Here is a 21408-nt window from a genome sequence, read left to right as displayed (position 1 = left end):
AGAGAGATGAGCGCCCCGCGGTCTGCAAGCATCTCATTCAGACGAGCAGCGGCGGCGTCTTCTCCATCCGACGTGAGACACCCGGAGAGGTTCACTGAACATTTATGTCTCAGCTCGGCGGATTCATTCGGTGCCGTGTGTTGTTAGAATGCGTCCAGGAGCGCGTCCTCCTCCTCCTCCTCCTCCTCCTCCTGCTCCTGTGGACGCCGTGCGGTCCTCCTCTCTGGGTCTCTACCTCTTGGTGCTGCTCCTCTGCGCGGAGGCTGCCGGCTCTGAAGGCGGTGTTTACAACGGTGAGTGGGAGCAATGATCCAAATAGCGTTTTTATGCCTGGGAGAAATGAGATTGGTATTGCACTGGAGTGTATTTGAAGTTTGAAAATGCAAGCATGCACCATGTAAATATTGGTGTTTATTAATCATTGATTTGTAATATGAATAAGTCAGTCGCCCAATGCACGCATGGAAAAAAAATATTTTTTTGATTGGCACCAAAATACCATAGTATATTCTTTGTATGTGAATTAACCTGTTTGTGATTCTGATTTTTTTTTTCCATCAGGAGAAAATAAGCAGGGTTCACTGAGGAGCATCCTTGAGCACGTTCAGAGTTATGAGATCACTCATCCCACATGGCTGCATCCTCACAGACTCAGGAGGTCGCCCAACAAAGAGGTGCCTCCCTCTGTCTCACTCTCCGTCCATGTGGCGAACAAACTGATTCGATTTGAACTGCTACCAGGTGCATATTGTGGGTTTTTAGTGTTTTGTTTCTTTTTTTTTTTGTTTGTCTGCTTCCAGCATCCTGCAGACGCACTGGTTCTGATCTCAGCTGAGGGCCAGGAGCTCAGACTACACCTGGAGAAAAACGAGTGAGTGACTTAAGTTGAAGAAATGTGCACTACACTGCAGTGTTTCATACATAAGATTATAGAAGTTACATTTCTGGAAGCTTTTGGTTAGTTTAGAGTAACAATGCTTCATTGGAACAAGAGACAAAATCCACCAAATGATTCAAATAATTACCTAAAATTACTCCAATCTGATTAAAGCAACTCAGAGCGTTTTAGGCATCAGCACTGTCTTATGGTCCCTAGACATCCCCAAGATGCTCCAGCAAGCCCCGTTTATTTGACCAGATGTTAGCTGTCACATAGACACATTTATAAGGTCGGGGCCCTTGGGGTTGCAGAGAGGGGGGATGAAGGGACTGAAAGCAGGGTGATGGTTTTGGACGACAGAAGCTTGACACCCGATCTGTGTGCCTTGGGCAAACAGGAAACAAGAGCGTGGCTCTGCACCTAACATCCTGTAATCTCCTGCCTAGTAACAATGGGACAGTGATAGGAAGGGAGCGGAGTATCTGGCTCGGTTAATGGACAGTGCAATGGCAGAGTGGAACAGCAGCGAGGGCCGGAGCTGTGGAGATGTCAGTGGTGACAACAGAGCTGCGGTTTATTACTTTTGGACCTGAGCCAGCACACAAGTGGAATGGGAAGCTTTAGAAATGAGGTCCACTTTTACCATGAAGTGTAATGCTCTGTCTGTCACTCATTCACTCACAGGCACACACACATTAACGGACCATGACTCCACTGTGTCTGACTGACCATCCCCTGAGGGATTTGCCCCCCTGCTCTCCCTCCCCAGCAGGTGGTCACACTGTTAGATTTCCTCCTGAGCCAAGGAATTTTCATCAGTCACACACGGTGTTTGACTGCACATGTGTGGGTAACAGAAGGAAAGAGAGAAGTGTTGTCAGAGAGTCGGTTTGAGATTGATTGGATGAAACGGTTGTAGTTCTTGACGTTCCTCAGCATCAGAAAGAGATGCTGCTAAACAACTGCAGATTGTGAAATGATTTGTGCAATTTTTCACTTGTTTCCTGGAACAGGAAAGCTGTTACCATTTCTTCACTGGTGCCAATCACTTCTGCTACTGTACAGAGCAAAACTGAACAGTGAGAGACATGATCTGACAATCAAATGATTTAGAATAACAATTCTAAATTGTTTTTGTAATATTAAAGCATAGTAATATTATAAAGTGAAAACAGACATGCTTTCCCGTTAAAGAAACACCTCCTGCATCCTTCGCATTGATCCTTTAATGTACTGTGTCCGGGAGCGTTATTGATCGGGAGAAAAATCATGTAAATACCCTTTTCTATTTCATTCACTTGTGCTTCAGCTTTTAAATCTTGTTCGCTTAAGTGCCCTGACTCACATGGGGACAATTATTAAAGGAGGCATCAGAAAAAAAGAGATGATTATGTTTTTTCCCCTCTTTTTCTGAAACAAGCAAGTTCTTGAAAATGTTTCACCAGGTTTACATTTTATTTCAGCTTTCCTGTGAGCTGCACAAAGCTGTCACCTGTGTGTGTTTCATTCACACTTTTGGTTCAGAAACGTAGTGTCTGGATTGTTTGGTAAACATTCAGCATAATACTTGATGTGCAATTTGGTAAATCATATGATCCACCAACAGAGGCCATTAATAACATCCATTTGTTATGTAAAGATACAGTGGAGTAATAACGACCTGGGCAGAGAATGAAGTCATGCTCTCTCTGTATGTGCTTTAGAGGGCTTTTTAACCCCCCCCCTCACTCAGTCCCATACAAAAATAACTTTACAGCATTCAAGGAAAGAGCTTTCTGGCTCTCATCTTAGACCTATTATTTAGTCTGAGGTTTACTGTGTCACCCCGCCACTAACCAGTGTTGCCAAGCCTAAACAGCAAATCCCATGGATAGGCCTAAAGTGAAGACAGATCTTACTATGTGAGACTATACGGGGGATTAACGAAGACAGCAATTTGTGTCAGTGAAGATCAATGTCTGATTTTGGAGAGAAGCCAGAGAAAATGCTGCCAGTGTCCATCTCTGTGTCCTGGCTACTCCCTCTATGTCCTCATTGCCCCTGTAACTGTTACTCTGACAGTCAGCAGATAAGGGAGAGCCCAAACTAGCTGTGAGATGGTCTTGATCTTGTCTTACTGTTCATACTCTTGCAGCACTTCCATTTTTTTATCAAATTTTTACTCGCTCTCCCCTTTTATTCCAGTTTACCTCATCTGCTCTTCACCTAATGTATCACTTAATCAAAGCCTGGAGGAAGATAAAGCTGTGAATTTTTGTGGGCATCTGTACTCCCAGTCGCTGGACTGTAGGCTCAATCCATTTATGTCCTCCTTGGTCACGCTTGTCAATGAACATGTGTGTGTTCTGTACGTGCAGTCGATGTGGGCGTCTGTGTCTGTGTGTGTGTGTCTGCCTGAGCTTTTATCTTAATGAAAGGCTGTGGTGTGCCCGTAGATGGCTGATTTGGTTAAGAGCCAGGCAGGCTAGTTTGCTGACTCAGCGCACAGGAAAAGGGATGTAAAAACAGATTGAGGGAGGGAGGGAGGAAACAGCGTAAGAAAATGAATGATGGACCGGAGGAGAAGGGTTGAGGCGAGGAAAGTCATGGAAAGAGGAAAGTAAAGACAGTTGGGGTCGGTTTGGGTGTGAGTTATGTGCTTCTGGTCCAGATATGAATCGTGTGGATATGCTTGCTTCCTCCTCTGCATGACTTTCTCTGCTCTTCTGTTTAATGCCCTTCCTGCACACCCTTAAGTGCATGGACCTGAATTAAGCACTCTCTTGGGATATGCACTACATTTCCCAAGTGAGTCCCACAGTGATGTGTGCATACAATGTACACATCATACAATGTACACATCATTGTTCCTCCGCTCCTCTCCACTCCTCCTCCTCCTCTCTTTACCTCATATGTCTTCCACCCTCCTCTCCGAAAACGAGCACCCCATTCTTTCTCATTTCTTTCCTCCCCTCACCGATATTCCCCAGGGCTCTAGTACAAATACACATCTCCCACATGCTCTCGGCGGTCAGGATCTGGGGGAGACTGTGGCCACACGCAGGCAGGCGACACACACAGACACACTTGTACACACACACACACACACACACACACACAGCAGCCTAAAAGAACACAAACAAGACTAAAAGCGCAGACCTGATGGATCACAGGCCTAGTGAGCAGAGAGCAGGGATGCATTCGACTGCCCTTGTTTCTATGTTTAGTCTCACAGCCCTGTCTGCTTAGATGTCTTTATCCAGGCCTCTGTGTGTTAGGGAAAACACATACATACATACAGAGAACATAACATAGCCGTGCTATAAAAGCCTCTTCATCATCCGGCGCAGAGTGGTACTTTGTCTTTGCGTTAGCCTCCTCTTTCTCCCTCCACCCGTGTGCGGTGATGTCATCTGATACTATGAGAGAATGCGACCCACTGACCCTCATGCATTACCCCATGTCCCCTTCTCCTCTCTCCCCCCTTCTCTATCTCCCAAGTACATTAGCATGACTCCCCCACCCCTTCTCTCCCTCGTGAGGCTGAACCAAGCCTTTGTCTCAGCCTCGCTGCCAGACAGCCCTGATTCAGCCAGTATTGCGCTCCTCAATCACAGCATCTGTCTCGACACTGGACGACATCCAAACTCTGTGAAGCGCTCCTGCAATGACACACAGGGTTTTGAGGTTTCGCTCTGAAAGCTCTCACAGCATTTACCAGAATGCAAATAGACTCAAGGTCTTGGGATATTCCTCCAGTGTTGGTGGTTTGGACCGGTTGATCTCGAGCGATAGTTCAGCATTTTGAAGAATTCATCTAGGGGGTTAAGTGAGAAAATCGGTTCCACTTTTACGTCTGTGTGGTAAATGTAAAGCTACAGCCAGCGGCATGCTAGTTTGTTCATGATGTGTTAATAAGACTTTGCCTTGCCCAGGTGCAGATATTTTTTGGTGGTTCTTGTGGTTGTTTCTTCTAACCGGATGACAGATGCACCTTTCATCTTCCACCCACTTCTGTACAGTTTCAATAAGCCACCAGTTGTTATAACTACAGATGCTATGGAATAATAAAGTCAGGCTCTAAAAGTTATTTCTAATATTATTTTATAAAAGTTATTAACCCTTCCATGCAGATAAGGCATTAACTGTATTTAACCTTCATGGTTTAATGTCTTAATGTGACAAATACATTGCTACCTTTAGACTGTAGGAAAAAATTAAAACACTTAAACTCGTATTATGCTTTAAGTGGCAGTGGCTTTGTTAATGTCATGTTGTGTCTATACGTCTCATGGCGACAGGTTATGTAGCCATCAGTCTTCTAGTGTACACAGCTGCTGACTGGCATGTGAAAATGGAGGAGAGACAGACTCATTATGTGTCTCCACTTGGAGGAAGTGATTCCTGTGTAAAAGACTATAGAGCAGCAGCAGGGTAAAGCTCAATCAGTCATTAATTCTGCCTGACAGAGTGACAGAGATGGTTACACAGATGAGAGCCGAGCATGATGGGAATATTTGAGGAGTTAGAGAAGCAGGAAAACTAGAGTAAGGCGAGATATAAATGAGTTCAGAAGGTCAATAACCAACACAACGGGGATTACCCCGTTTAGGGTGACATCAGCCAGATACATTAGTGACTTCTCTTCGACTGCTTGTGTGTGTGTGTGTAAGCGGGTCTCTCTCACCCCCCAAAACCAGAGTGGTAATCTGTTAAAGGATAAAGCAGCCGTTTTGTGTCTTTGACTTGCTCTGTGGCTGATTGAATCAACAGGCTGTCATTGTTTCAAGAGGCTTGTCTCCTTCAGGGCAACTGACGGGAGAGAAAAGAAAAATCCCCATCTTCTCTTCATTGTCCTTTAAAGGACTAGTTTGGCATTTTGGGAAATGTGAGTTCCCCCCCCTGTCATGTCTGTGCGCCAGCAGTTTAAGATTATCGAGGCATAAAGAAGGGGAAAGAGGTAGCCTGGGTCTGTCCAACAATAACGAAATCATCATACTATCACCTCTAAATCCTATTAATTAACATATTATACTCTATATCATTATTTTATTATGTACAAAAAGTTGCAGAGTCATTGCAATCAGCTTAAAAATAGTCTGGTTAAAAATCCCCCATGAAACCACAACTAGTTGGTTTTACATTGTAGTTTTTGTACAGTTAACTGAAAGAGATCTGGTGTGTTAATTAGTGAGTTTTAGAGGAGCAGATTTATTACTTTTAGACAAAGCCGGGCTAGCTGTTTCCCCCCGTTTCCAGTCTTTATGCTAAGCAAAGCTAAGCTAAGATGCTATCAGTGATATCAATTTTCTCATCTGCATGACAGCAAATAAATATATTTCCCAAAATGCTGAACTACTTATTTAACTTCACCCCACTGACTGACATTCATTTTGTCCAGCAAAGATGAAAAAGGATCACTTATTTATGTCTACTACCCTGAGGTAAAGCCACAAGCCGACTAAGATGGGAAATAAATGAAAACACATGATAAATAATAAAGTCTTAAGGCGACTAATCAGTGTGGGACATCTTAGGTCTGTCTCGTGTTTATTTTAGACTTCAGTCAAGTCCAGTCTAGTAGCTGCGTATACTGAAGGTTTCTTTACGGCCTGATTTCTCTGCAGCCAGTTTGATGGATCTGAGGTAGACTGTGGGAGGAGATTTAGAGAGACACAGCAAAAGAAAACCAGCTGTGAGGCAGACAGAGTTTATGAATGAAAACAGGAAGAATGGATTGAGACGGAGCTGGAAGGAGAAAGACAGGAAAACAAGCATCTGTACGAGATGTAAATATTGAGCCGGTAGTTTGACAGAAGTTTGACAGAAACCGCCCCAGTCTGTAGACACTCAATCAATCACACACACACACATACAGATGGAGAGTAAAAGGAATGTAATGTTTCACCACAATTATTGATGTTTCTCTCGATATGTACATGTTTCGCTGGTTTATGAGCCTCTCCTGCAGCCCATATTGTATACTAATGGAGAAATTCCAGTAATGGAGAACAAAATAGGACGACATTGGTAAATAAGAGCCGTGTCAAGCAAATGCAGTGTGGACATACCAACAAACCTAAAGTTATCTTCTTCCTCAGCTATGCTTTTCACAAAGATACATATGGATTTTATTACAAAGCTTTTCCACGCTATTCTTTGTATTTCCTCTTATCTCTGAGAGGATCTTTGACTAAATCTTTGAAGCTGTCTGGTTTCTTTGTCAGAGTGAATGTTTTATGAGCCGTGAGCCGCTGGAGAGCATCTGTCTTCTATCTTTGCTGTTTCCTGACACTTTTACCCTGTACATTTTTCACCTTTATTCCACCATATTGTTGCTGCTACACACATCTTGAATGTCTGACATGTAATATTTTGCAAATTTGTCTCTGAGTTTGTGGTCTCTTTCACCAGGCAGCTGTTGGCCCCTGGTTATCAGGAAATATGGTACACCACTGATGGAGCCCGCAAGTCGTCATCTCCTGCCAACACTGTAAGTCTGTGAAGCAGTTTGATGTCCTCACACTGCAGGGGGGGAGCTGTGAATGATCTTAGATGAGAAAGAAGTATCATTGCAGTTGATGAAATCCCAAGGCAGGAGCATAACATGCAGTAAATGACTCTAATCACTGCACCACGCTTCCCCACACAGAGAGCTGTGTTGAGTTTTAAATATTTTTGACTTCCAGGGACACTGTTTCTACCATGGGGAGGTTCTGGGCATGGAAGGCTCAAGTGTTGCTGTAAGCACATGTTCAGGACTCAGGTATGTAGAGCTCCAGCGCAGGCTGTTTTCATAAAGTTTTCTAATGTTTAGGTTTGGTCTCAATGGTGCAAGACATTTCTTACAGTTCTAAGAAGTCTCCCATAAGATTAAATACTAAAAAAAAAGCTTTTCATGAAGACGGTTCCTATAGATGAGAGCAGGGAAGGGGACTTTTCTGTAGCCTCAGTTTCTTCAGCAAAGGAACTGCAAGAAGTAAAAAGAGAAAAGTTTCAGAAAAGAGTCAGTGCTGCAGATAATGTTTGTGATTGATCTTATTAAAGATGTGTTTGCACTGCCCGCTTAATGAATTCAAGCTATTAGCTCCATTAATGCCCATTTTACAGTCTCGGTTTATTTGGGTTTCAGCTGACATGCAAACGTTTTGGGCCAACAAAACAGGACTAATGGATAGATAGTAATCTGCAGAATACCTGCCTTCATCATTTTTACTGGTGTTCAGTGCTTTCCTGTTTTGCCACAAAAGATGAGGAAATGTGTTCAATTTTTGAGCCATTCTCACAGCTCTGAACATCACTACCTTCTACAGTCATACATGTCAAAAGCTGAATACACAACATTTAAGAAGTATTTCACACCAGAATTATATTACATAACAAAAAAAATGTACTTTGACGGTATCAGAGAATCACACTAAAAACTTAAAATTAGAGATAATAAGATAATAAGATTTAAAAGCTAAAAAGCTAATATGTGGATTTTGAATCCTAAAAATGATCCTAAATTCATCCTAAGCTGGGAATTGTTACTATGAACATGATTTTGGAGATGAAAAGAAGTTGTAACTGAAGCCTGAACAACCGATCAGCCTGCGATCAAACCACGGCTGAATGGACAATGTGACAGGAAACGGTTGTGTGTAGTGTCTTGTGCAGTCCAGTAGGTTAGTAGGTCATTGGTTCCAGAGTTGGTTCATTGAGTACAGCTCAGTATGGAGATCCTGTGTGGATCCAGCTGATCCTTCCTGCTAGAGACCGGCAACAGAGGAGGAACTGGCGAGCGTTGACAGAAATCGTAGCCATATGTGGATTTTTTGTGGGTTCAGTGCTCTGCATCTGCATCTGGACTGAATGAATTCGTCCTCCTACTAATGTAGATTCTCTGAAGAAATGCAAACACAGCATAAAGGGACAGTGACATGTGGGCGTCTGACCTCTGCAGATGTTTTGTACAGCTGCTTGACCTGCTGCTGCGTGCCTGCTCGGGTGTTTGCGTACAACATCTGCGCACATGAGTGGTTTTGTGAAGAAGCCAGAGGATTGTGTATCGCTCTATCTGTCCCAGCTGATCTTCATTTATAAACAGCACTAAATCACCTGAGACATGTCCCCTTGCTCCACCCACCCGTAAAAACCACCACAGCCTAATAAAAATAATTCAAATCTGACCTGCATCCACACGATTTAACCCACACTTCAGTTTAACAATGTAATTAAGGATTTTTGTTTTAAGTTTTGAAAGGAAAGTGTTTTTAATTACAATATTTGCAATAGAAACAATGATTTTCATTTCATTTCCCCTTTCATTTCCTCAAGCTATGATTGGATGGAACCATTAGCTGTGTCTTGTTTCCCCAGGGGACTGATTTCCCTGAACACAAGCGTCAGCTACCTGATCGAGCCTCTTCCTGCTTCCACGGACACGCAGCAGCAGCAGCACGCTGTGTTCAGAGCCGAGAGTGTCCGTCTACCCAGGGGTAGCTGCCTCCATCACCATGGCAACAAGGAGCACGAGGAGGGGCTTAATGACTTCGTCCATGGAATGATGTCACCGCAGAGCGTGAGGGTGAGTTCAGACGAGATGAAGAATAATCCCCAGTCTGAAAACATGACAATAATCTGTATTCAAATTTTCTGTCTGCATTTTCAGGGAAAAAGGGACCTGAGTCAGAATATGAAGTATGTAGAGCTGCTGATTGTGGCAGACAAGGCTGAGGTGAGGACAGAATTGTGGATTTGCTCATGTTTGGTCACTTTTGAACCATACAGGAATCTTTTTTTAATGACACCATTAAATGTTGGAGTGCAGAATCAGGCTGTTAGCACTGCTGCTTCACAGCAAGAGGGCTTCAGGTTCGAACCTTTATGTGTTCAGTTTGCATGTTCTCCCCATGTGGCTTCCTCCCACAGTCCAAAGACATGCATGTTAGGTTAACTGGAGACTCTAAATTGCCCATAGGTGTGGTTGTCTGTCAGCCCTGTGATTGATTGGTGACCCTGGCGGATAAGCAGTGTAGACAACGGATGGATGAATGTTATGAATCAGTCCAAAGACATGCCGGTTAAGTTAACTGGAGACTCTAAATTGTTCCTAAAGGGGTGAGTGTGAATGCTTGTCTGTCTCTATGTGGCTGGGATTGTCTCGAGCCCCCCCAACTCACCCCCTACTGCGACCCTCAGAGATAAGCAAGTGTCCTGAACTATAATTATGTGCAGTATAAACAGTATATTTCTACCTTACACAGTGCTTCACCCATCACCATTATGAGCTAGTTGAGTTGTACTGTGTATTTAGTACATTTAAATCTCTGTTTCACATCCTGTTTGTCATAGAAGTTCCTTTTCAAGTTTGGGTGTGTCTGTTTGTGACTACAATGTGGTTTATGTCGTTGGCAGTTCGAGAAGCATGGGAGTAGTCTCGAGAAGACCAAACTGAAATTGCAGGAAGCGGCCAACTTGGTTGACAAGGTATAATCTGAAATGAATCAGGACACAGATGCTCAGGTTTATCACTGTTATATTCAGAAATGACAAGTAAAATTCTGCGTCTGTGACTTTTCCTTTCCACACCCGCAGTACTACAAGGCGTTGAACATCCGCGTAGCATTAATTGGTCTGGAGGTGTGGACAAACCAGGACATGATCAGCGTTTCCGACAACCCTCACAGCACTCTGGCAGCATTCCTGTCCTGGAGAAGCAAACAGCTCCGCGTGCTCCCTAACGACAACGCTCAGCTCATCACGTCAGTCACCCTCTCCCTCATCTCCTGCTAGCCTGTCATTCTGCACCCTCTGCAACACTAGTGTCCCCCTATCTCCTCTAAGCCTCCTGTCCCGTGGGGTTGATCTCTCAATTGCTTTTACCCTCATTGTGTGAGACAATAACCATCACCACTCGTATCCTAGTGGGCGGTTGTCCAGCTGGAACTAATCACCGGTGGCGTTTTGTGTCTCCAGGGGGAGATCATTTCAGGGCACCACCATCGGGCTGGCACCTCTCAAAGCCATGTGCTCCGACTACCAGTCTGGTGGAGTGAACACGGTGAGAGACAAGAGCCTAAACAAACATGAATCGTCTGCATGCACTTGAGTGGCGATGAAAACTCGTGTTTTACTTAAGCGAGACGTTAATTGGAGACACTCCAATTAAGGAGGGGTGGCTGTAGCTCAGATGGTACGACCAATCAGCCAATATTTGTAGGGCTGGTAGTTTGATCCCATGTTGAAGCGGTTTTAGGCAATTTATTCTGAAGTATTTCTAAGGATTTGGCCACCAGGACCAACTCTAGGAAGTTCATCATCCTTTAGAAACAAAACTATGATATAATAAGGCTTTTCAGATTAAGTTTTGAATATTTTAGGTTAGGTTTTGCTGATCTTTCCGTCATCTTTGGCTCTTCTTTTGAATAGGACCACTCAGAGTCACCTGTTGGTGTAGCTGCCACCATGGCACATGAGATGGGCCACAACTTTGGTATGAGCCACGACACTGCAGGCTGCTGCCAGGCGAGGGCCGAAGACGGAGGTTGCATCATGGCCGCTGCCACGGGGTACAATACACAAATGACCTATGACCAAACACATTACAGTTACTGACCTAACAGGGAGCGTAAAAACAGAGGATTAGACATCTCTTGTATACTGTATTTGTGCTTCTTCCACGGCCCAGGCACCCATTTCCACGTGTGTTCAATGGCTGTAACCTGAAGGAGCTGAAGAGCTACCTGAGCTCTGGAGGAGGGAAATGTCTTTTTAACTTGCCGAACACCAGAGCCATGTATGGAGGGCAGCGCTGCGGCAATGGCTACCTGGAGGACGGAGAAGAATGTGACTGTGGAGAGGAAGAGGTCTGTGTGCTGTGTCTCGTGAATGCTGCAGTGTATATTTTCGCTGTATGTTCTTGCTAGGTTTCACAACTCTACTCTCTGCTACACTGTTTGCGTAGGAGTGCACCAGTCCCTGCTGCAATGCCAACAACTGCACTCTGAAAGCTGGAGCTGAGTGTGCCCACGGCGTCTGCTGCGATAACTGCAAGGTACTAACAACAGAAAATCTATCGTGTATGCAAAGAGAAACACTAATATACTATCTCCCATGATATCCTGTCTCTCATGAATGATGTGTCCTCTGGGCTAATCCTTACTATTGGATGAACACTGCAGCTCTTGAATTATAGGTGTCATTTTCCTGGTTTTTCCTAAACTTGTCTTCGTCTCTCCCCGTTCAGTTGAAGAGCCCAGGTGTGCTGTGTCGTGCTCCCTCTGGGTCATGTGACCTGCCAGAGTACTGTGACGGAAAGGCAGAATCTTGTCCTGCCAATTTCTATTTAGTGGACGGTACGCCATGTGCAGGCGGGTGGGCCTACTGTTACACCGGCATGTGTCTGACCCTGGAGCAGCAGTGTCTGTCTCTCTGGGGACCAGGTGGGTAAACTGGATGCTTATAATGTAGGCAAAGTCTTTGGCTCCTCAAGGGGATAAAGTAAAAGGGATGAATGTGATCACATGTAGCATATACCGTAATGTAAAAAAAGCCTTTTAGACATGCATATAGACATATAGAGTTTCTAGGTTAGTGGTAGGTACACATGGCTAAAATGCAAATCGTATCTTTAAAGCAGGTAAACAGAAGCTGCAGAGACTTAAACAGAGCGGCTGGATGGGGTTACAGATGACCCCTCAGGGGGTCACTGGATTAGTTACTGTTATTGGACAGGGTCCATATTCACATTGTGACAGAACCTCCCTGGAGAGCCTTTGTAGTACCACAGGAGTCGCATAGAACAGTAAGGGATGCCATCTGGTCTCCGTCGGGTGGTCACATAGCACACTGTGCGCGCACTGTGTGCACTGTACGAGTGTGTTTGTGTGTGTGTGTGTGTGCTTGCAGCCATATTGATGTGTTTCTATGCGTTTTCTCTCCTTCGACCACAGATGGCCGTCTGGCCCCCGACCTGTGTTTCAAGAAGGTAAACGAAGCTGGGGACATGTATGGGAACTGTGGCAAAGATATGCTTGGGAAGTACAGGAGCTGTAAGAACAGGTGAAGATCAAAACAGTTTGGTTCATGTGCTCCCTCATTTCAAGGAGTGTATCTACATTTCCTTCGACTGACAAGTAAAAATCTTTTTTTTTTTTTAATTGTTTCTGCCAGGGATGCTATATGTGGGAAAATCCAGTGTTTAACTTCAGCCGCCAAGCCAATTGAGAACAATGCTGTTCGTATAGAAACCACAGTCACTGTGGGCAACAAGAAGCTCCAGTGTATGGGCACACATGTGTACAAGGCTGGGCAGGAGGACGAGGAGGCACAGGGCGACACTCTGGACCCAGGCCTGGTCATGACGGGCACCAAGTGTGGTGATGACTCGGTGAGACAGACATGCGTGGAGACGTACTGGAATTTATTGTTGTGGCTTCAGATCTAAAAATAAAATTCCACCACCTTTAGGAGAAACCGACTCTCTATCCCCTTCTCTTCAACAGATCTGCTTTAATGGAGAATGCCGCAATGCATCTTTCCTCAGAGCTGATGAGTGCAATGCCAAGTGCCATGGACACGGGGTTGGTTTCTCTGTGTGTGTGTTTGGCTGTTCTGTGTGTGTGGGTGCTGGGGAGATTTCCTAGGAGTGTTGGGGAAGATTTGGCTGCAAGCCCACTATTATGGAAAGTGGGCAAACTTGGCAGAGGAGCAAGAAATATTTAGATCTTTTACTTAATTGAAAATAGCAATACAGCAATCTAAAAATACTGCAAGTAGGCACGCAGACAAGTCAAACATTTAAAATCTTGAGAAAAATGAGGATTATCAGCTAAATTAATGTAAAATATCAAAGTAAGAGGACTCATTATGCAGCATTATGCATCTGTTAAGTAATTCTAGCTGTCAAATAAACGCTGTAAAGACAAAGTGGAGTAAAAAGTATATTAATTCCTCTCAAATGCAGTGACGTAGACGTGTAAATTAGCAGAAAATGTATCTTCAAATTGTTCTTAAGTGCAGCTCTTACTAATATATGTTCTTTCACCAGCTGTGCAACAACAATCACAACTGCCACTGTGATGCGGGCTGGGCTCCACCTCTGTGTGACCAGAGGGGGTCGGGGGGCAGCGTAGACAGTGGACCTGTCATCAGCCACAGTGAGACGGCTGGGTTTTACATCTATTGACAGTTGAAGATATTTCTTTGAACTTGACTGCAGTTCTCTAACTCGTGTGTATTTTATATTCCAACAGGCCATCTCCTCCTAGTCCTGCTGGTCCTCCCCCTGGTTTGCATTGTGGCTCTGGCAGCTGTTGGCCTGTGGTTCTACTACCGACATAAACTCCACCCACTGAAAACCTCTGCTCCACCTCCAGTGCCAAGGTAGGCGGTTCAGAAGTGTTGAGTACGAGCACTCTGAGTTTTGGTGAACAGTAGTTTGCCACTGGATGTATTTTTGCTTCACCCTCTATGATGTGTGGATGTCGAAATGATGGGTCTGTACCTTTTGTATTTGTGTTTTCACCCTCAGTTGTTCAGTTCCGGTCAACAGCAAGCCCCTGTGTGCCGACAGTCACGTTAACGGTCACACCAACCCGACATTTTTGCTAAAAAAACAAGACTCAGACCACCTGGTAAAGACGCCCATGATGACCCAGACAGTGCTGTAATTCTTTACTGTTACTGCTTTTTAGAATAAATCAGTGAACTTTGTTATGGCTGCATTTATCCACAGGGGAAATCCTCTCCTCGTCCAAGCCCGTCTTGCCCAACTCGGTCCAGACATGGCATTGTGCGTCCAGCAGTGAAGCCTCCTCCCGTACCTGCATATGCTGCAGAGCAGATCCCACAGATCCAGCATGCAGCTTCTCCTCAGAGACAAAACTCTCCTCAGGCTTACACTCCACTTCCATCTAAGTCTGCGCAGCTGCCCGAGCACAAGCGAAACCAGGCTCCTCCACCACCTTCAGGACCTCCACCTTTAACTTCCCGGGTCACCAAAGCCCACTCACAGCAGTCAGCAGTACCCAAACTGCGACCAGACCCCCCAAACAGACCTCCACCACCTTGTCCTGTTAACAAGCCATCAGGGGTGAATTTCTTTCTTTTCTTGTTTTTGATGTTAAGTAAAAAAAATTGTTTTAATACACTGAATGTGAAATGTCTGACTTTTTTAATTTTGATGTAGGAACAGCAACAACCAAAAGGCCTGCAGGTTACCACCAACGCCCTGCAAAGAGGAAAAGCTGCTTTGGCTCCACCTGCTGGACAGAAAAAGCCAAACAGGTAATTTTTCATCTGGTGGCGTTTTCTGACGTCAATGTTTCCAAACCCCTTATTAACTTTATTTGTTGTATTTAAATTTGTTATATTGGTTTTTTTTTGCTTCTTGTAGAACCTAAGATCTCGGGGAGACGTTGGGGACCACTTCTTACATCCAGTAATGGACCGGCTCAAACTGTCTTTTTGAATACTAGCAGCTGATAAAGAAAATGTGGCGCTGTGGGATAAGATGAATACTTGACACTCTGTGGATAAAAGTGTATTTGTGTATTGAGATAAAATGGTAGAATTGCAGCAAATTCTACTACATATCACACTGAATATGTTTAAAGCCTTTAAGAATTAGGCTTAATGTGTGTTTTCTTAAATGAGCCTTACTTGTCTGCTTTAAGTTGACTTGAAACAGCCAGAGCTGTGAATTTAACAACTATTTGTTATTATTAATGTCCCAGAAGTTAATGGAAATGTGAAATTGTCCCACGTGTGCAGCGATGTTGAAACACTGGTCCTGGAGTATTTATTCACAGAGAAAATGAATGTTTACAATGAAGCCTGTGTACTAAACATGGTGTCTCCTAAAGAGCATCAGCTGTAAAGGGATATCTTATATTAAGAATAGATGCCAATATTGAAGTGCTTACGCTTCTCATGTGTAAATAAGAGTGGGGTTTTTAACTGGACTAATGGGGACCAGTGAAAGCCCTTTATGCATGCTGTAAGTATACGCTTATGATGAGAGATACATGTAAGATATATGTAGCTTTCAGTTTTGTTTTAATGATTTCATATTGTTGTATTGTTGCACTTTGAGCAATCTTTATTATCAAATACTCACCCACTGAAGACTTAAAAGGTTTCTGTTAATCCCACCATGAAGTACCAACTAGTAATAGTGACCTTTCAAGCCTACAGGAGCATTTGATACCAAAAACACTTTGGGAGAAGTATCACCTTAAGGTGACCAGTCAAACCTACACATTAAGTTTGTTTTTTTTCAGTCTTCCACTTACAATCAGTGATGAAGTTGTTTTTTGTTTTTTTAAATAATTTTGAATTAGGTACAAATCTGAGCCATAGCTTTATTTACATCCATTGTCTATACCGCTTATCCTTTAAGGGGGGGCTGGATCCTATCCCAGCTGGGCTGACACACATAGAGACAGACAACCGTTCACGCTCACACCTACAGGCAATTTAGAGTCGCTAATTAAACTAACCTGCATGTCTTTGGACTGTGGGAGGAAGCCGGAGTACCCGGAGAAAACCCACAGAAGCATGGGGAGAACATGCAAACTCCACACAGAAAGGTTCAAGGTCAGCAGTGGTTAGTTTATTTACATGTATCACTTACACATCTCAGCATTGCACCAGGAATTTGAATAACTTTGCATGTTTGTCCAAAGATGTTTCTAAAACTGTTCAGTGGAAGTTCACTCAATGAGCAAAATGCTGTGGACTATGTTATGTGACTGCAGGTTATGTAACACTGATAACTTTGGCATTGCTGTAAGGCACTGTTAACAATCCTGGTCCATTTGACTACTTGGGGGTGACTTGGTTTTATCTGTAATATGAAAATCAGCTGCCATGTTTGACCTTTTTATCAGACCTATGCAAACCCTGGCACAGTGCAGCACTGTCTTCAACCGGAAATCTATTAAATATACAGAAAAATAAAAATATAATGTTATACATTTTAACTGGCTGTGTGTTGTCAATACATGTAATGTCCATGTCAGTTTATACCAACATTTAAATGATTACTGAAGGAGTAAGCATGGAATTGCTACACCTTTCAAGATAGCTGCAACCAGCCACATGTGCAATGACTTGTACATTCAGGGAATGTTAAAGTCATTTTGGTGTAATTCAATGTTTTGGCCACTTGGAGGCAGTGCAACAACCTGGAAACTCAACGCTAAAACACAGTATTGTCAAGTTGAAATGCTAATATCTTAGCAAACAATGCCTTATTTGCACAAGAAGCAGAAACAGAGCAACATTAGCATTCATCTGATGTCTTCTTTTTGGCAACTTAAAGAATGTATGTCCATTATTCTCTCTATTTTTAGTTCTGGTTTGGTCACTACCAACTACTTAAGGAAATATGTGGCCCTTAAGCTGCTAAATGAGCCAACTGTTCACCAGCAAGTGGCAAACTGTGTTTCCTATTTGGTGATGTACAGGTAGTGTAGAGCCAAATCAGTAAAGCTGTTAGTCTAAAAACCTAAACAATGAGCTAAAAGACAATTTAAAAAAAGCTCCATAGAGCTCAGCAGAACCACAGAGTTGAGTGATAATTCTCTCTGGGTTCATTAGAAGCTTTCACATTACATGTCGTCACTTCGACAACTTTTCACAAAGTTGTCATAATCGTGTTTTTAGTTGTTGTTGTTGTGTTTTCACTGGCTAAAAATGGGCCCTTTATATCTACATAAAGAGCAGGCCCTGTTTCAGAGAGTCCGTGACACACCAGCGTGTTTCAACAGAAGCCCAGGACGGACAAATCAAGTTTTTAAGTGGCAGTTTGAATTTGGTGGTACAAATGCAGACAGAAGAAGAAGAAGAAGAAAAGAGTAATACTATTTTGTGCTGGACAAAAGGAGAATCAGAGGAGTCAAGGAAAAGCAAGGGAGCCAGAATCCTCGCCGGCCACTGTAGCTTTTCAAAGTCTGTGGGCAGTTGGTTGCAATCTGCAGCCTCATCACTAGATGCCAGTAAACCTTACATACAGCATTGTTAAAACAATACATTAGCATCTCCTCCTTGATTCCTTCATGGGTGGAAACTTGTTGTTTTTGCTGTGTTGTCACCAGAGCAGGACTTTGATGTGAATGCACATCCCTCTGCATTCTCAGTTCTGAATCGATAGTGTATGTATGTATAGGTTTGAATGACACCCCCTCTTAGCACTGCTGGGAATGCTGAAAGGTGACTGCTCTTTAGATCTCTACATCCTTCACCAAGATGAAAGCTATGTGGTTTTTTCTAATCAAAAGACCGCTAAATACCAAGGCCAGACCCCCTGAACCAACCCTCCTCTAACAGAAAAGCACACACACACACACACACACACTCCCAGGTTGACTCTGCGGACTGAAGAGCCAGGTGATCTGTCACAGGACCAAAGGGAGGCGAAGGTAGCTGTGACTCAGGGGGAGACGTGGCATTGGCAGGCAAAGGTTTTAGCATGTGGCTTAATTGCGGCATCTCCTGCTGAGCATAATTAGTGTTCGCTGGCATGTCACTTCCTGTGGAGTTTCATTTATTAGAGATGATGATTGGCTGAGGGATAAAACGCCGGGGTGACACCCCCTCCTCCTCTCTCAGCAGGAGAGGAGGAGGGCGCAGCCAGGAGGGCAGTAAAGAGAGGATCTCACCTGCTGAAAGCTCCCCTGCCTTGTATAATGACCTAATTAAACCTGAGCTGTTTTTTCCACTTGTAATGCTGATTAGCGCTCTTTTTTTTAACCAATTTTCTCTCAATCAGTCTCGCGTTGAAATTATTTTATCCTGAACTCAACTATCAGTCTCTCCATTATTACTTATAATTTTTACAAGAAGTTTTTGACTGGCTGTGCAATTTTAAAGTAAAATACACTGCACGAAAATCACTCTAAATACAATTTATTCATATCATATATTAGTTTAAGTGCAAAGTGCACTGTGTTAAACTGTTACTTCCTCCAGAAGGGTTGAGAAGAAAAATCTGCATGCTGATACGATATGAATAAATGTGAAATAATTTCTTGCCTGACTGAACAATATTTCTACACTGTGCAATTTTAGCAAGATGTTCATTTGTTTTAAGTTGTGTGGGAAAAAAGTAGAACTTGTGAAATGAGGCACTGCAACTTCCCTCTAACACAGTGCTTTGTCACCCTGCACACACCCGGACACAGGTGTTTGCAATTATTCTGCAATTTACTTCTCATTATAAAGCACCATACTGACTGCTGATTAATGCATAGTCAATAATGTATTCATTTATTATGGTGGAGGAACAAGTGAATGAGTGTTTAAGGGATTTTCAGAGACAGTTAGTGTGATAAATGTGTAAACTGTCCTGCTCAAACTGGTGCGATTTAACTAACAAGAGTGTGAGGGGGGATCAGGAGTCAGTCGGGCAGTGAGAAAACAGTGAAAACACCTGGGGCGGTGTGCCATGGGTGGGATGGGGCTTTCAAAAGCTTAGTTCACCACAAAATAAATCTATTTTCTCACACAGAAAAAGTGATCACTTTATTTTTGAGTGTGCTGATGGTGCAAAGTGTTGTCCCACATTATAATGGATAAACTCCTCACAGCTGAACAAGAAAAAAATAGATTAATAGTGGCGGCAAGGGAGCTACAGAAAAAAAATAAGCAATAAATCTTTGGAAAACACTTTGCTTTGTCCTTCTGAAGCGGTAATATCATTTCAAAATGAATGATATCCATCTGCAAACATATTGCATCACTTCCTGTTATTACAAAATGGTCAGATTTGGTTTTCTTGTGCACTTGTTGCAAAAACAGTGTACATTTATAACTAGTATGTAGAACATACTGTGTGCAGTCATGTGGCAAAGAAATACTTTCTGCTGGAAACCCCACCATGCTGCATGATGGCGCAAAGTGAGCAAGTGAGATGTCAGTCAAGTGCTTGTCCACGTGCGTCTGGTCAAAACAAGTGAATACACCTTGTCAGGCATTCAATATGCTTTGAATATGGGATTTCCTGGTTTCTACCAGTCGCCTGCCAGTGATTAGCAGCTTCAGGCCTTTCTACTCGATTGGGATAAAACCCAACAACAGCAGATTTACTGGCTCATTTACCAGAGTAAATACCAGAGGCAGAGGTGTCAAACTGGAACATCTGGAAACAGTGGTCACACAGTAATATTTAAAGCTGCTACAAAGTGCCACAACTATCATTAATGTTCACATTTCCATTTTGTGGTATTATTCCTTTAATCATTAATACAGTGAAGGTTGAAATGTCAGTCCAACAATGGGCACGTAGCTTTTTGCCTTCAGTGTTTGTGGCCAGGTCACTACCCAAGGGACTGATGGGGGGTTATATAGTTAAGTGTTGCTCTGATTGAGGTACTTGCCTCTGGCAATAAAAGGTCAACATAAATGTTTAATGAGAGGAAAATGTCATAAGAGAGGGGAGGGAGAAAAAAGATGCAAGGTAGCTGTGGACTGACTCCTCCATCCTAAATTTTCCTTTTACATTTTTATAGATATTTTATTATGCCAACCATATATTTTCAATCCCATGTAAAATGTATAATGCAGGTCTTTCAGTGGAGTGAGAAGCAGTATTATTTACATGTGGCTTCAGTGTTCAGCACAGCCAGGGTGCTGTTACATCAGACACCTTCCCACTGTTGTTTATCCCTTTAACTCTGAGGTTTTGACCTATCATGTGTATTCAGATCAATGACGGGAAAACTCCTTATGAGACTCCCACAGAGGTGAGTCCACTGAAACGACGTCACCTGAGTTCAGATGAAGGCTCCTCACCTCTAATTAGAACCCATGGCAATTGTAATGGATGCCCTTATGAAAAATATGTCTAATGACCCGATGTCAGCAAGAGACCATCCGCTGATGTCTGATCCATCTCATTAAGACTCTGCTGTATGTGTGCGCGTGTGTGTGATTGATTTAACCAACCACAAGAACATTCCCTACTGAGGGTACAGACAAGTAAACCATCCAGTTGGATCACACATGGGTGACTTTTTTTTTTTTTTTTTTTACAATTGTCTTTATTGTAAACACTGGTCATTTAGATGCACAATGATCTCTCACAGAAAGAAGACAGGGAACACTTAAGCTTTCACTGTCTTCTTCAACATCACTAATATTCAAAGGCTATATACAAACAATGATTGCACATGATTGAAAAACACATTTACAGCGTCAACATTTACCTCCAATGAAGATGTCAGATCAAGATTTCCATCTTTTCTCCAGAGGACACGACAGTATTATGCCCAAATACATAAAAAAAACCCTGCAACTTACAATATTCATTCACCACATTGTATACTGAAAATATATATATAAAACTACTGTGTACTGAATTTACATTGCCATCCTTGCCAGAAGCTTTAATTTAGAGCCACCAAAAGTCCTCTTACATCAATTATAATCTAGTTTTTCCTCATTAAACAATAAAAAGACAACATTATGCACCTCTTACCTTTGAATAATATCATAATCACAGTTGACAGAATACAAATGTTTTACAGTGCAGCACAAAGCACTTGATTTAGCTGAGGTCTGTT

At 43.0% G+C, this 21408-nt stretch overlaps 1 protein-coding gene across 1 annotated transcript; it reads left to right on the top strand.

Moving 5' to 3' along the window:
• The first annotated feature begins 79 nt into the window (after positions 1 to 79).
• adam19b (ADAM metallopeptidase domain 19b) lies at positions 80 to 16827 on the top strand. The gene is made up of 23 exons (XM_070836775.1): positions 80 to 293; positions 562 to 674; positions 801 to 871; positions 7274 to 7352; positions 7549 to 7625; positions 9221 to 9428; positions 9513 to 9578; positions 10259 to 10330; positions 10439 to 10605; positions 10820 to 10904; positions 11273 to 11412; positions 11532 to 11709; positions 11808 to 11897; positions 12090 to 12285; positions 12796 to 12904; positions 13016 to 13232; positions 13348 to 13425; positions 13893 to 14001; positions 14098 to 14227; positions 14376 to 14478; positions 14580 to 14936; positions 15033 to 15130; positions 15240 to 16827. Exons 1-23 carry the CDS (start codon positions 149 to 151, stop codon positions 15244 to 15246), a joined length of 2895 nt encoding a protein of 964 aa, XP_070692876.1. The 5' UTR covers positions 80 to 148; the 3' UTR covers positions 15247 to 16827.
• Positions 16828 to 21408: the final 4581 nt, after the last annotated feature.

Source organism: Pempheris klunzingeri, chromosome 9, assembly GCF_042242105.1.
Source record: "Pempheris klunzingeri isolate RE-2024b chromosome 9, fPemKlu1.hap1, whole genome shotgun sequence".
Classification (NCBI taxonomy): domain Eukaryota; kingdom Metazoa; phylum Chordata; class Actinopteri; order Acropomatiformes; family Pempheridae; genus Pempheris; species Pempheris klunzingeri.
Note: the sequence above shows the minus strand (reverse complement) of the source record. Positions and strands in the feature narration are given on the sequence as shown.

Excerpts from the sequence above, each read along its gene's own strand:
- adam19b (XM_070836775.1), top strand. The coding sequence starts at position 149 with ATGCGTCCAGGAGCGCGTCCTCCTCCTCCTCCTCCTCCTCCTCCTGCT. Across the intron at positions 10,905-11,272 it reads AGTCTGGTGGAGTGAACACG|GACCACTCAGAGTCACCTGT; the intron begins GTGAGAGACAAG and ends TCTTTTGAATAG. Across the intron at positions 14,002-14,097 it reads TGGACCTGTCATCAGCCACA|GCCATCTCCTCCTAGTCCTG; the intron begins GTGAGACGGCTG and ends ATATTCCAACAG.